This window comes from Pristiophorus japonicus, chromosome 8 (assembly GCF_044704955.1).
Source record: "Pristiophorus japonicus isolate sPriJap1 chromosome 8, sPriJap1.hap1, whole genome shotgun sequence".
Taxonomy (NCBI): domain Eukaryota; kingdom Metazoa; phylum Chordata; class Chondrichthyes; family Pristiophoridae; genus Pristiophorus; species Pristiophorus japonicus.
Window position 1 is genome coordinate 176323154 of NC_091984.1, and position 15940 is coordinate 176339093.

At 46.7% G+C, this 15940-nt stretch overlaps 1 protein-coding gene across 1 annotated transcript in view; it reads left to right on the forward strand.

Annotated features, from left to right (window-relative positions):
• gcn1 (GCN1 activator of EIF2AK4) overlaps positions 1-15940 on the forward strand; it is a 154919-nt gene that overhangs the window by 110974 nt on the left and 28005 nt on the right. The window contains exons 38-45 of the mRNA XM_070887575.1: positions 3299-3519; positions 3829-3897; positions 4338-4476; positions 5668-5864; positions 7911-8053; positions 9902-10019; positions 11516-11731; positions 15591-15755. Of these exons, the coding sequence (XP_070743676.1) occupies positions 3299-3519; positions 3829-3897; positions 4338-4476; positions 5668-5864; positions 7911-8053; positions 9902-10019; positions 11516-11731; positions 15591-15755 (1268 nt within the window). The remainder of the gene's footprint in view (positions 1-3298; positions 3520-3828; positions 3898-4337; positions 4477-5667; positions 5865-7910; positions 8054-9901; positions 10020-11515; positions 11732-15590; positions 15756-15940) is intronic.

A 15940-nucleotide genomic window follows, 5' to 3' on the forward strand; every position in this document is an offset into this window, starting at 1 on the left:
AGACCCATGAGTGCACCCTCGGGGTCGAGAGTAATAGTTATATTGAGCTGGTGTCTGTCTCAACAGGACGTAGGAAGGACCCAGCTGCATGGACTTTGGAAAAGGCAGTGGAGTGAGCTGCAAGGGACTGAAAGAAAGAACTTGCATTTGTGCAGTGCCTTATCCTCAGGACATCCCAAAGTACTTTATAACCAGTCGATTACTTTGGAATTGCTGGTCACTGAATATATAGGCAAACATGACCAGCAATGTGTGCCCAGCAAGGTCCCAGAGCAAATGAATGAATGGCCACATAATCTGTTTCCGGTGGGGGTGGCGGGCAGTTTGAAGGATCAATATTGACCAAGGCACAGCACTCCCTGCTCTTCTTCAAATAGTACCTTAAGATATTTTATATCTAACTGAGCTGACAGACAAGACCTTGGCCCCTCTGACAGTGCAGCTCTCCATCAGTCCTTTACTGGATGTCAGCCTGACTCACTAATTGAACCTGATGGGGTAGATCTGAGAGTGGGAGCCAAGATTGTTCCGCTCAGCTCCAGATAACACTGCAAGCCAGTGCCTCAACAACTGGGGCATGTCCAGCTGGTCAAGCAATGGGATGCAGCTCTGGTAAGCTGCACAGTTTTAGCTGGTTACACTCCAGCAGTACCAAGCGCACCCTTGGGTGGAAGAGGTCCCTTGGCTTTGGCTCTGCCACCCTGCACTCTAAGGGCCCAAGTTTCGGCCTCAGTTGCTCCTGATTTTTTGGAGCAACTGGTGCAGAACAGAGTATCTTAGAAATTCAAATTCTCGGCATTTAGTTTGCTCCAGTTCTAGTCAGTTCGAACAGTTTCACTTTTGAACAGAATTTTCTTTTTCAAAAGGGGGCATGTCCGGCCACTTACGCCTGTTTTCAAAGTTTCGGCAGTGAAAACTTACACCAAACTAACTTAGAATGGAGTAAGTGAAGATTTTTGTACGTTTGGAAAAAACCTTGTCTACACTTTAGAAAATCAGGCGTAGGTTACAAATTAGGCGTAGGGAATGGGGGGGAGGGAGGAGGGGTTTAAAGGGAAGTTTACAAACATTAAATACTTCAGTTTTACTAATAAAGAGCCATCATCAATAATATATGATAAATACATCAATGAATCAACCAATAAATCAATCAAAAAAATGAATAAAAAATTTAAAAAATTTAAAAATCAATAAATAAAACATTTTCTACTGACCGACTGCAGCACCGGGAGTCCTCCAACAGCGTGCTGGGACGGTCCCCCCAGTGTGTCTCTGTCAGTGTCTCTATCTGTCTGTGTGTGTGTGTCTCTCACTCTCTGTCTGTCAGTGTCTGTGTTTCTGACAGCAGGTGGGGGGGGGGGGGGGAGGATGAAGGGAGAAGGGTAGGGGAGGATGAAGGGAGAAGGGTAGGGGAGGATGAAGGGAGAAGGGTAGGGGAGGATGAAGGGAGAAGGGTAGGGGAGGATGAAGGGAGAAGGGTAGGGGAGGATGAAGGGAGAAGGGTAGGGGAGGATGAAGGGAGAAGGGTAGGGGAGGATGAAGGGAGAAGGGTAGGGTAGGGGAGGATGAAGGGAGAAGGGTAGGGTAGGGGAGGATGAAGGGAGAAGGGTAGGGTAGGGGAGGATGAAGGGAGAAGGGTAGGGTAGGGGAGGATGAAGGGAGAAGGGTGGGGGAGGCTGAAGGGAGAAGCGGGTGGGGGAGGCTGAAGGGAGAAGCGGGTGGGGGAGGCTGAAGGGAGAAGCGGGTGGGGGAGGCTGAAGGGAGAAGCGGGTGGGGGAGGCTGAAGGGAGAAGCGGGTGGGGGAGGCTGAAGGGAGAAGCGGGTGGGGGAGGCTGAAGGGAGAAGCGGGTGGGGGAGGCTGAAGGGAGAAGCGGGTGGGGGAGGCTGAAGGGAGAAGCGGGTGGGGGAGGCTGAAGGGAGAAGCGGGTGGGGGAGGCTGAAGGGAGAAGCGGGTGGGGGAGGCTGAAGGGAGAAGCGGGTGGGGGAGGCTGAAGGGAGAAGCGGGTGGGGGAGGCTGAAGGGAGAAGCGGGTGGGGGAGGCTGAAGGGAGAAGCGGGTGGGGGAGGCTGAAGGGAGAAGCGGGTGGGGGAGGCTGAAGGGAGAAGCGGGTGGGGGAGAAGCGGGTGGGGGAGGCTGAAGGGAGAAGCGGGTGGGGGAGGCTGAAGGGAGAAGCGGGTGGGGGAGGCTGAAGGGAGAAGCGGGTGGGGGAGGCTGAAGGGAGAAGCGGGTGGGGGAGGCTGAAGGGAGAAGCGGGTGGGGGAGGCTGAAGGGAGAAGCGGGTGGGGGAGGCTGAAGGGAGAAGCGCGGGGGGGGGGAGGATGTGGGAAGGGAGGAGAGAGGATGTAGGAAGGGAGGGAGGGGAGAGGGGTGGAAGGGGCGGGGTGGGGGGGGAGCAGAGTGGAGAGAAGGAGGCTGAACGGCCGGGCCCAAGACCTCGGGCTAGATTTACAGGTAGGTGGCGTCGGGTCTCGGGGAGGGGAGGGGGGAGGAGAGAGTCGCGGAGGTCAGTGGCGGGGGGGGGGGGAGAGAGAGTGGGGAGGAGAGAGTCGCAGAGGTCAGTGGGGGGTGGGAAAGAGAGTCGCGGAGGTCGGGTCGCCAGGCGGGGGCGGTGGGGGGAAGCGGGAGTCGAGTTGGGTCGGGAGGAAGCAGGAGCTGGGCGTTGGGAGGAGCCTTATTCACGCAGCCCCAGTGAGGCCATTCGGCCAGGGCTAGGGGCTGCGTGCTTCGGGCCCCTCCCACACAGTTTTGGGCGCCTGGAGCTACTATACATGCGCGCCTACTGTAGCGCGCCTGTGCAGAGGTCCTGGCACTGTTTTCAGCGCAGGGACCTGGCTCCGCCCCCAACAGCTCGTGCTGCGCTGCGCCCAGCTGCAGAAGACCTGCAGGGAGCCGGAGAATACGGAAGGTTTTTTTTCGGCGCACTTTCTGGCGCAAAAAAACAGGCGTCCAGGTCCGGGCTGCGCCGTTATAGGCACGTCCCGAAACTTGGGGCCCTAAATCTCTGGACCTGGGTGAGTGGATGTATTCCCAAGTACTGAGTGTATTCAATCCATGTTGGGCAAACAAACCCTGCAGTTAGATAGAAACTTCCTTTTGGAGACTGTTAAACACAGTGGTGGGTTTCTGGGTGTGTCAGATACTAGAGTGACCCCCCACCCCACCCCCAAAAAAGACATTTGTCTCATGTATGAACTGATGATCGTGCCATTTATTAAGAGCTGTTTAAGTTGCCAAACTTTCTCATTTTGTCAAACATTAACGCAAAGAATTGAGCTAATGCCTTCCTTTTTCTGTCCAGCGATCACGCCTGTTCTGTTGGATGCCCTAACGGACCCGTCCAGGAGGACGCAGCTGTGCCTTCAGACACTGCTCGATACCAAGTTTGTCCACTTTATTGATGCTCCATCTCTGGCCCTGATCATGCCAATCGTACAGCGAGCATTCCAGGATCGATCCACAGACACCCGTAAGATGGCTGCTCAAATCATTGGGAATATGTATTCCCTTACAGACCAGAAGGTAATACTTGCGATATTACAGGTGATAAACACCTCCTGCTATCTTTATTCCCTCCTGTATTACTGAAAAAGGTTTAATCCCATTTAATTACTGGAACAAGTAGATATGTAATCCAGTGGCTGGGGTAGCATATTGCTTTTAACATGGACATGCAATGTAGGCCAATATATGTGAGTCCGAAACTAAAGCAAGGTATGTGGTTAACCCGAGCTGTGATGGACTAGTCAGTGTTACGTGCTCGGTTAATCGATAAGTAAAACGAGCATTGTGACCAAATTGTTGATTACTTTCCATTTGGTGTGGTTCCAGGATCTTGCACCATACCTGCCCAGTGTGATGCCTGGATTGAAGCTGTCTCTGTTGGACCCTGTTCCAGAGGTAAGAGTCTTTACTTTCTCCAGTTAGCATGACCGTGGCCATGTGGAACGTACCCGGGGCCACTTTCAAACCGCCTGTTAAATATTATAATCACTGTGCCGCAAGCACCTGACAAATAGAAGCATTCATGATCGGTTATTGGACCAGTCTTGGTTAGTGGCTGGCGGCTTGTGCTATCTTGCAGTCATTCATTCTCTGGTTCAGTTACTGAACCGACATTGTGGAGCAGCTCTTGCTGGCTGACCCAGATGCTCCTGGGTCAGGCTGCTGATAACAAACCAGTATTCTGACCTGGGCTGGACCGTATGGTGCTGTTACTGAACCTGCATGTTGCCTTCAATGCCCGAGCTCTCTGCTGTTGGGTTAGGCTCAGGCTTGAATGTTTTGCTTTAGTGTGCAATCCTGTTCATGCAATGACTCCTCCTTCTGTCGTGTGCCAGGTTCGTACGGTGTCAGCGAAGGCTCTGGGGGCGATGGTGATGGGAATGGGCGAGTCGTGCTTTGATGACCTGCTACCTTGGCTTATGGAGATGCTGGCTTCAGAGCAGAGTTCAGTTGATCGATCCGGTGCTGCACAAGGTGAGGAGGCCAGAACGTCAGTGAGAGAAAGTGTTCCTATAAGAGCTGGTTAACTCGGGACAACACACATTACAATAATTTTTCCATATGTGCACACGAAGGGGATGTCAACAACCGTTCTTTGTCACCAGACAAAGAAAAAGATCTCTACTATTTTGCTTTGTACATTTAATATTGTGTTCAGTGTGTAAAAAAAAAAAAAAGTAAAGTTTTTCCAAAACAGTTTTTCATTGAGGGACTTTGGGAAGTTTGTATATTTTTTCTGCCTGGTCTGATGCCTGCAGCCAAGAGGATGAGGCAGTGACTTCAGGCCATTGCCACCAGCCCCCTGAGTCATCAAGGTGACTCCCGATTAGGAACTGAACAGAGTTTGTCTCAAACTTGTATCAATCCTGCATTTTGTCACCGAATGCCACTCTCTCTTGTTTGAAAAGTTTGTCAAGATTTTTTAATGTTTGAACTTCAATTTGGCGAGTCATCACTGCTTCAATCTCGTTTGTGTCAAGTAATCAAAGTCTGTTGACAGTTGTCGATCCATCTCCATTGATTTGTTCTTGATTTTTTAGTTAAGACCAGTTCCTGGTTTCAAGGCCTACAGATCCTCTTCCAAATCAACCACCATTTCATGATTTCTGGAGGAGCACAGGTTGTGTGGACACATTTGATCTACTGTAGGTTCATGCACGATCGGATGACTTTGCTAAACAATTGTTGGCTCAAAGTCGTGGCAAACATGCCAAGTTCTCTGGGATCTCTCTCACCCTCCAATTGACAACAGTGCATTGTCATCAGTAAAACTTCCCACACTGGGAACTCCTGAAAGTTGATCATTCAAGAGCTTCCTTGACAAACAATGGGAGGTACAATATCAGAACCAAGGCTTACATGCAGTATGGACTGCGACGTATTCATACCTGCATGGTTACCAAGGAACAGTATTCCATTTTGATTTGCAGTCATGTAAAGGTTGAACTATGGTACGTTGACTGAGGATCTCACCAAAGATAGGACATTTAATTTTCGACTTGCTGTCAACATGATTAATTAATTTTCATGCTATTTTTAACATGACTTGTCATCGGAACTACTTATCTAATTCCAACCCCTACGGTAACACCCCATAAAACTCCATTCTTCTGTCAAAGGCAAAGCTTTTAATCTAGTTTTTAATACCTTTTCCCTGTGTTTCAGGCTTGGCTGAAGTAATGGCTGGACTCGGAGTTGAAAAGCTGGAAAAGCTCATGCCAGATATCGTGGCCACTGCCAGCAAGGTGGAGATCGCCCCACATGTCCGCGATGGTTACATGATGATGTTCATCTACCTGCCTGTGACCTTTGGAGACAAGTTCACTGCATATGTAGGAGCCATCATACCTTGCATTCTGAAGGTAAAAGGCTAGTTTTCAGTCGGCGATACAGTCGCCACAGCTTACATTGTCAGCACTTATTGCAGGCAGCTGCCTCTAGCAGGCAAATGGCGAAAACCATTTGTCATAACCATCGGCAGCGCTTGAAACGCATTGAGCGTGCCGACCATTCTTTGCTGTTCGGTACTTATAGATTTAAAAGCTCTGCTGTTCTCTAGCAATGTCAGGTCTTGAAGCAGCTTCAATCAAATGTTCATACTGAACAACTGTGGGAGGCAGTCGGAAACTGGAGACTTCGGGCAGCTTCATTCAGATCTTTACCATCCACCGTATATAGCGGGTAATCACTTTAGCCCGAACAAGCCCAGTATATATGATGGGGGCTGTATTTATTTACAGGGAGAGAGAGGCAAAGTGACTGAATTGCTTAAGGCTTTGGACCTAGGGACTTTGACATAATTAATCAATACCTTTTGAGGAGGGAAAGCTAATGCTGTCTACATTGGCTGTTAGCTAAGGGTGGATGAGGATTATGAACAGCTGTTGGGGGGATCGTTACCTATCCAGCCCATTGTTCCCATCACTTGAAGGTGAGTATCTGGAAATTATCAGCTTTCAGATAAAGTGAGCGTGTTAGGTTTTATGCTTGAATAAGAACCATCATTGAGGGGACATTGCCTTTTGCGTTAAATAGGTTCCCTACAGTGGAAGGTGAATATTTGTTTATAAATGCACAATGCGATTGGGTGTTTCTCATTAAAGTGGCTTTTCTTCATCATGAATGTTGTGATTTAAGTAACTTTAACTTTTAATCTATAAAATTGCCCTTCTCTTGTGCAGTCGGCATAGATTAATTCCAGTTAAAGTGAGCAGCCATATACTATCTTTTGTTACAAGTGCACCTTTAAAATGTGAAGAGAATTATCTTTTGAGTTACCTATGGGAAGACTTGGGTGAGCGAGTTAACAGTATAAAATTTTGAAACCAGGAGCACAACAGATCAAAAACTTGTCGCTGTTGCACATCAAAGGAGCAGCTCCTCTCTCTTTGCTCAGTGGCAGCTTGGCTTGACTTGGCATGGCAAATGGTAACGCACTCATCTGAGTCAAAGTTGTGAGTAAAGCTCCACCCCCCCCACCACCTCCAGGACCGATGTTCATAATCTAAGCTGGTGCTCTAGTGCAATACTGACTGAATGTTGGAGATGCTGTCTACAGATGAGAACTAAATTGTGGCCCTATCTCCCCATTCCGGGGCAGCACAGGCCAGCCCACACTGCGATATGTGTGCGCGTTAGGCCTGTGCAGCAGAGCTGATCTCCAGTCATCTTAGGTAATCCTTGCCACTGGACCAAGACCTAGCTCTGTCAAGCCCGTGTGGTGGCTGGTGTGCAACGGCCACACCACGTTAAAAAAAAAAAAATCCATGCACAGGCATCTTCTGCCCTTCAGGATGTAGTTCGAGACCGAGAATATTAGTTCGGCATCTGGAACATTGAAGCACCTGTGAACTCATCCCTTTTTGGCATGGAAGCAAGTCATCCTTGCTGCCTATGATGATGAAAGATCCCATGCCATTCAGAGATGAAAGGGAGTGATCCCAGTGTCCTGGCCAACATTCCAACCTCAATCAACAGATGAGCGGGGCATTCGTCTCATTACTGTTTGTGGGATTTTGCTGTATGCCTACAAGTCCCTGCACTTTAGTGTGACTGATTGTGAAACATTTTGAGATGTCTGAGGGTCATGGTAAAGTGCTATATAAATGCAAGTCTGCCTTTTCTGTATTGGAGAACAGCTCTATAGTGTGTGCACAAGAGGTCACGGATTTATTTTCTCCTCAATCGTTTATTTGCCGACAGTTCTACGCAACTGGATAAGTGAGCGCTTATTTTGAACGTGACCAAAAAGCAGAAACCAGTTCCGGGTGCAATGTGGTTACTTTCGGGGTCAAGTGTCAGGAAATAATGAAAGCGTGAATACACAATCAAGGAGTAAGAAACAGTAACATTTCGTAGCATAGTGTGTATAACTGGTTATTAACACTAATATCAATTGCTGTGTGTAGGCTCTGGCGGATGAGAATGAATTTGTTCGTGACACTGCCCTGCGTGCTGGACAGCGAATTATAAGCATGTATGCAGAGACTGCCATAGCACTACTGCTGCCAGAACTGGAGCAGGGATTGTTTGATGATAACTGGAGGATCAGGTACCAAGGACATTGCATTTAATGTTGCACCAACTTTTGGGTTTGAATTTTATTGTAGCTATTAATTATCCAAAAAATATATAAATTTTGAGAATGGGAATACCTCAGGGGAGGGGTAGCTGGGCACGATTCTTGCACGTGACTTGTGCAGCGTGATTTATGGGTAAATACCTCAGGAGGGGTAATGAAAATCTATCTGTCTCAGTCTTGAAAGCTCCGATTGTCCCAGCATCCACAGCCTTTTACAGGAGAGAGTTCCAGATATCCTCTACCCTTTGTGTGAAAAGGTGTACTCCCTGATTTTGCTTCTGACTGACCCAACTCTAATTTTAAGATTATGTCCTCTTATTCTTGATTCCCCCACCAGAAGAAATAGTTTCTCCATATCTACCCGATCAAATCCTTTCAACATATCGATCCGATCACCACCCCCCACCCCCCCAATGTCCTATGCTCTGGGGAATATACCGTTTACGCACCTTGACCTCATAATTTAACCCGCTCACACCCGGTATCATTGGCACTCCATCCAAGGCCAGTATATTTTCCCTGAGGTGTGGTGCCCAAAACTGAACACAGTACTCTGGCTGCAGGTGAGGTCTGACTCTCCTTCCTCTCCTTTGTATTCCAGCCCCCAGTTTCAGGTCTGCAAGTAGTATTGCACCTTCTGTCTGACATTCTCTCTTTGGGTGCACAGATTGAGTGGAGATCTTCACAGATTTCTGATTATTCGTCATTCATTCAATTTACAAATACAAGCAATTATAGAAAGAGGAAAAAATAATTGCAAGAGTGTCCCTTAAAAGTTGCTCCCGTGGGTTCTTGCTCCAGGCCCGTTATATCAGCATATGACTTCCAGTCAGTGTTGCCCTGTTAACACCCCAGGGAAAGCTCATCTTTATGCTTTTGTTTCTGAATGTGAGTTGATCAGAGCCCCTGTGCTGTACAGATGAGTACGCTGTTTGGTTGGTGGGTGCTGATCAGTGTACCTATTAGGACTTAAAATAACCTCTAACTCCAGTCATAACATTGCCATTTTTAACTTGTGTTCTGGCCTATAACCACTCGGGGTTTTCGGTCCAAACAGGCCCAAACTTATTTCCTTTGCTATTCTTACACTTGGCAAGGAGAGGGGAGTGTCACCCTGGCAGCCTGCCAGATTCAAACTCTGGTACCAGCGCCACCAAGGCAATGTGCGAATCGTGCTGTGCCATTGAAATGCCCAAAATGGTGACAATTTGTTGCTAGAATGAAGGCAGTCAAAATTTGCCGTACCATGTCTCCCATCTCCTCCATAGGAAGGCCCTCTTATTTTGCTTCACATAAGATGCAGCTGGAAGACCTACTTAAGAACACAAGTACGTCAGAACTTGAAGTTGAACTAAAAATTATCATCGTTCACATCTGTTCTGTGCAGCCATGATTCATTTGTAACACGAGGAAAAAGGTTAAAACCTCTACTTTTGTGCAGTCCTTTTCAGTCACAATGTGTGGCATCCTAGACATGCAAAACTCCATCTGTTCTAGCCCCATGGTTCTCTGATTTGGATGGTATGCAATTTCTTTTGTGTTTCCCATTGTATCAGTTATCTCTGCTTCCTTTAACAGAGTTGAGGTGTAGCACTGGAACAAGACCTTTTTATGCAGACTGGGGAAAGACCATGTGCTTGTTTGGCCCCAGTGTTTCTCTGTCTCCACCACTGCACACTTCCCCATGCTCTACCAAATTTGGATGAGGGACATTTTTTTGTAAAGACTGAATTGCATTTCAAGAAAAGTCAAGGCCATTACAAGGATAATGTGATGTGTTTTAGCTGTGGTGATTCACTCTTATGGTTTGGATTTCAGGTTCAGCTCTGTCCAGTTGCTGGGAGACTTGCTTTTCCACGTGTCGGGAGTGACTGGAAAGATGACGACAGAGACTGCCTCAGAAGATGACAACTTTGGCACTGCCCAGTCTAATAAGGTGAGTTGAACAAATTGGCACAGATGCAATGTGGTGCATCGATATGGGGCAGTCAGACTGACAAAGGCCCAACCTTTTCCAATAATGTGAAGGGACACAGACTGACATGGCTCGGGGTACGAACCTTTGTTTGACTGACCTTTCAGCCGCCTTATCCTTGCAATGTCAAGTTGTTGATTTGGGTCACTTAAGCATGCCCTGTACATCTGTCTTTGGTATGGGTTGGCTCAGTGGCCCTGTCCCTAGGGTGTCTTGTCTTGACTAGGTTGGCTTATCAGCCTTGTTTAGGTGCTGCCATGTTGTCAACTGGTTTGTGGACCTGGCCCTGCAGTGCCATGAAGAAGCCTCTCTCTGCAAAGACTGAATAGGCTGGGGCTCTTTTCTCTGGAAAACTGAAGGCTGCTGAGGGGTGATCTAATCGAGGGCATTACAATTATGAAGGGGTTTCATAGGTTAGGCTAGAGATGATGTTTCCACTTGTAGGGAGTCCAAATCTAGGGTGTCATAAATATAAGATAGTCACTTCTAAATCCAATAAGCAATTCAAGAGAAACTTCTTTACCCAAAGTGTCAGCTGTGGTTCAGCGGGTAGCACTCTCTCCTCTAAGTCAGAAGGTTGTGGGTTCAAGTCCCACTCTAGGGAATTGAACACAAAAATCTAGGCTGACACGCCAATGCAGTGCTGAGGGTACACTGCATCTTTCAGATGAGACATTAAACCGAGGCCCTGTGCTCTCAAGTGGACGTCAAGGATCCCATGGCACTCTTTTGAAGAGCAGGGGGGTTATACCTGGTGTCCTGGCCAATATTTATCCCTCAATCAACATAACAAAAAAAAAACAGATTATAAGAACATAATAAATCGGAGCAGGAGTCGGCCGTAAGGCCCCTCGAGCCTGCTCCGCCATTTAATAAGATCATGGCTGATCTGATCTTTCTCCATTTAAATAGTAACTTGCTCTTTGATTTTTCCTGCCAAAGTGCATGACCTCACACTTCCCAACATTATACTCCATCTGCCAAATTTTTGCCCACTCACTTAGCTTGTCTATGTCCTTTTGCAGATTATCTGGTCATTATCACCTTGCTGTCTGTGGGAGCTTGCTGTGCGCAAATTGGCTGCCGCATTTCCTACATTACAACAGTGACTACACCGCAAAAGCACTCCATTGGCTGAGAGACGTCTGGTGGTCATTAAAGTCATATAAATGCAAGTCTTTCAAAGACTGGTGAAAAAGTGGAACTTGCTACCACTTGGAGTAGTTGAGGCATAGTGCATACATGCATTTCAGGGGAAGTTTCATAAGTACACAAGGAAGAATAGAAAGATATGCTGATCGATGAAATAGGGTGGGAGGAGACTCGTGTAGAGCATAAACACCACCACGGACCAGTTGAGCCGAATAGCCTGTTCCTGTGCTGTACATTCAATATAACTATGCATCGGGTGTTGAATGTTGTGGTGGAATCTGACCTGGTGTTTTCCATTCTTTCAGGCTATCATTGGTGCACTCGGCCTGGAGAGGCGGAATCGTGTCCTTGCTGGTCTCTACATGGGCCGCTCTGACACCCAGCTGATGGTGCGACAGGCCTCGCTGCACGTCTGGAAGATCGTTGTGTCCAACACGCCACGGACGCTGCGGGAAATCCTGCCGACGCTCTTCACTCTCTTGCTGGGTTTCTTGGCCAGTACTTGTGCTGACAAGAGGACGGTGAGTTTGAGTTCTGTGTCCACAGGGGGTTAGGTGTCAAGTTGGTGGAAAGAATGCTGAGGGGAGAGCTGCAGAAGTATTGTTATAAATGGTTGGCATAATCATCATTAAATCGAGGTGTCTCATCATGCAGTCTATTTGAGGGACAGCCAAAGGGAAGGCCTGATAACCTGCCATCTTTCTTCAGCTGCAACAACTTTTGAAAACCATCCCCCCCTCCCTTTCTCGAGAACTTAATTTACATAACTGTTAAGATGTTGTTCTCCAGACTAATCATGGCACCCCAAAAAAAAAATCAAAATAGCCACAATGCTGAAAATCTCAAACGTTACATGTAAAAACATCATTGTGAACTTTTAAAAGCTGGAAAATGAATCCAAACAATCCTTTCATGTGCTGTGTTCCAACAAACTACCTGTACTCTCAGTGCAGCAACTGAGCATAAACCGGCAACTAACGATTCTGTGCTGTTACCATGCCAACCACACTGCAAACCAGTCAGAACACACAAGTGTGAACTGGATCAAGAAGATGCTGTGTCGATCCTGGCGTGACACCAGATTTAAACACTGGTCCAACCCTATGACTCATGTATTGAAGCACAAATCATTAACTCCATACTCGGGATAATACTGAAGCAAATGAACTTCCACTCAAACTTCCCAAGCTGCCTCTTTCAAATAAATGTGTTTTTAGTTTGAAGTATGGCATAAATGAAAACTGTCCAATTATCAGATAACATGAAACAAGGCGAACGGAACCCTTGGCTTTCAGGATAGTTATTCAGCTCGTTAGAACAATGAGAAATCTCAATCTTCCGGGGAATCATTGCAGAACAGCCAGGACCTTTGTATCAATAAATAAAACTGAATTGAGAGGAAGTATCTCTATGGGTCTATTTATACCACAGTCACTGCCTGCACTGTCCAAATGTTTAAAATGTAACTGCCGGGAGAGGAGCACCTACATGGGATTCATGGCCAGTGGAACTGAAGCTCCGCGCAGGCAGTCTAATTAAGGTGTTGCCCAGGAGAAACCTCAACGATGGATATTCAGGTTATTGGCTGTGGCGAAGGGGCATCATAAGTCTCCTGTTTGGACAAGCAAAACGATTAATTGAGCAGCAAAAATGTTAGCTCTCCAGGGTGATACAAATACCCAAAAAGAAATTTATTGAAACTGTTATGTAAATGGATAAGGCTCCTGCTGTGGCTGAGTGAGTTTATTCACTGAATCTGAACTCCTGAAGGATGGTCCAGTCCAGTCCAGTCCAGTCCAGGTGTTGCTCCATGGTGAATTAGCTGCTCCTAACCATGGCAGGTGTATGGATGAAATAATTAGCCCTTAAATAGGTTGTGTGAGGAACATCAGCCAGGGTTACTTAACCTCCTCCATAGCCAGTGACCTCTGGCAGGAAGTGCACGTGCACACTCATTGGGCGAGGACATAATTGGACAGGGTGCCATTCCACCTCCACTTCCTCTTTCCCCCCCCCCCCCCCCTCCCCCCACTTCTCACTCAAACAGCTTGCCTCAGCACTCGACGTCAAGGGTCACAAATGAATCGTTCAGGTGCCTGTTGAACAGTTCACTGCCTTCAGAAGTGGATCAAGGGAGAAACAACCGAACGTCATGTACCTTAAAAATTCATCATCAGCCAAGAGGAATTTTGTCTTATTTGGACAAGCACCTAAAGGAACAGTACCATCCATGCAGTGTAAGCAAGTGTTTGGTGAGGAGGTGGGGAGGTTCTAAACGAACAGAACCGCAACTAATTGGAAAAGTCACACAATGCCAGTGACTGATGCCAGCAGTAGGCATTTGACAAGGTACCACATAAAAGGTTACTGCACAAGATAAAAGTTCACGGGGTTGGGGGTAATATATTAGCATGGATAGAGGATTGGCTAACTAACAGAAAACAGAGTGTCGGGATAAATGGTTCATTCTCGGGTTGGCAACCAGTAACTAGTGCCGCAGGGATCAGTGCTAAGACCCCAGCTATTTACGATCTATATTAACGACTTGGAAGAAGGGACTGAGTGTAACGTAGCCAAGTTTGTTGACGATACAAAGATGGGAGGAAAAGCAATGTGTAAGGAGGACACACACAAATCTGCAAAAGGACTTAAACAGGCTAAGTGAGTGGGCAAGAATTTGGCAGATGGAGTATAATGTTGGAAAGTGCGAGGTCATGCACTTAGGCAGAAAAAATTAAAGAGCAAGTTATTATTTAAATGGAGAAAGATTGCAAAGTGCTGCAGTGCAGTGGGACCTGAGAGTACTTGTGCATGAAACACAAAAGGATAGTATGCAGGTACAGCAAGTTATCAGGAAGGCCAATGGAATCTTGGCCTTTATTGCAAAGGGGATGGAGTATAAAAGCAGGGAAATCTTGCTACAGCTATATAAGGTATTAATGAGGCCACACCTGGAATACTGCATGCAGTTTTGGTTTCCATATTTACGAAAGGATATGCTTGCTTTGGAGGCAGTTCAGAGAAGGTTCACGAGGTTGATTCCGGAGATGATGAGGTTGATTTATGAGGAAAGGTTGAGTAGGTTGGGCCTCTACTCATTGGAATTCAAAAGAATGAGAGGTGGGGTGATCTTATTGAAACATATGATTGAGGGGGCTTGACAAGGTGGATGCAGAGAGGATGTTTCCACTGATAGGGGAGACTAGAACTCGAGGGCATGATCTTAGAATAAGGGGCCGCCCATTTAAAACTGAGATGAGGAGAAATTTCTTCTCAGGGTTGTAAATCTGTGGAATTCGCTGCCTCAGAGAACTGTGGAAGCTGGGACATTGAATAAATTTAAGACAGAAATAGACAGTTTCTTAAACGATAAGGGGTTATGGGAGCGGGCAGGGAGGTGGAGCTGAGTCCATGATCAGATCAGCCATGATATTGAATGGCGGAGCAGACTCGAGGGGCCGTATGGCCTACTCCTGCTCCTATTTTTTATGTTCTTATAATGGCGGTCTCCTCCACTCCTCAGTCTGTCGGTAGCAGTCTCCAACTTGCATCCGTGCTATGCTTTTGGTGTGAGAAATGTCACACAATAATAACAGATGTTAGGTGCAAATGTCACACTGACGCAAGGTTAAAAAAAGATAAATGTGATGTGCCACTAAGCAACAGACAGACATGAGCTTACTACTTAAATGAATCACCACTAGCAACTGTCGTATTCCTGTGCAACGACGCACAACAAATAAGGTCAATTGTCAATCATTCACTTTTTATTCATTTCAGAAAAACAACCCCACTCCAAAATTAACCATTTATGTAAATAGAAAAGGACACTGATCCTGGTGTGAGCAATTGGCAGACCCTGTTGCATGTTTTCAAAATTCAGGATTTGTGTCCACTAATAAAATGGCTTCTGATGTACTCCTTGCTGTTCGCTGCTTTTCACACATCCACGGCACAATGTTAGTTCTCTCAAACCTATCTCCACATCCACAATGGTGTGATTGCATCAATGTGCTGAGATGCCAATGCCATTCCAATCGGTGGATCTTGGAATCTTCAAAGCTGGTCCTGATTTGTCGGAAATAGTGTAATAAATGTCAGGCGGTTGTGAGCTAGTCTGATGACTGGACTGCTGGGGATGACCAGAGTGGAAAAAACAGATCACTGGCACATCACATTGCTCCAATAGCAAACTTAGGATTGATTGGTTGTCTGTTGTGGCCTGTGTGGATGTGCCACACATTACTGGATAACTTGTGGTTTATACAGAGACATTTAACCATTCTGAAATTCTCATTCTGTTTCTAAATACAAATTTTCCGTCAAGTCTGAAGCTCAAATGGGTTTTGTATTGACGTATGATTGGCCTTCTATCTGCAGATTGCTGCAAGGACACTGGGTGATCTTGTGCGAAAGCTTGGGGAGAAGATTTTGCCAGAGATTATTCCAATTCTGGAAGCCGGGTTAAAGTCTGAGAAGAGCGACGAGAGGCAGGGAGTCTGTATCGGTCTCAGTGAGATCATGAAATCGACCAGTAAAGATGCAGTAAGTAGCTGATTATAGTTAATGTAGTATTGAGTTTGTGTAATTGTGTGATGTCCCGATCCGATCCTATCCAAGATCTCTGCTGCTAAAAGGAGAGTGTTGACTATGGAGCTAACGAGGACTTTCTGGGGTAGTTGGGACTTTTACGGGAAGGATGTCTTGCACACAAGCAGGTGGGAGCTGAA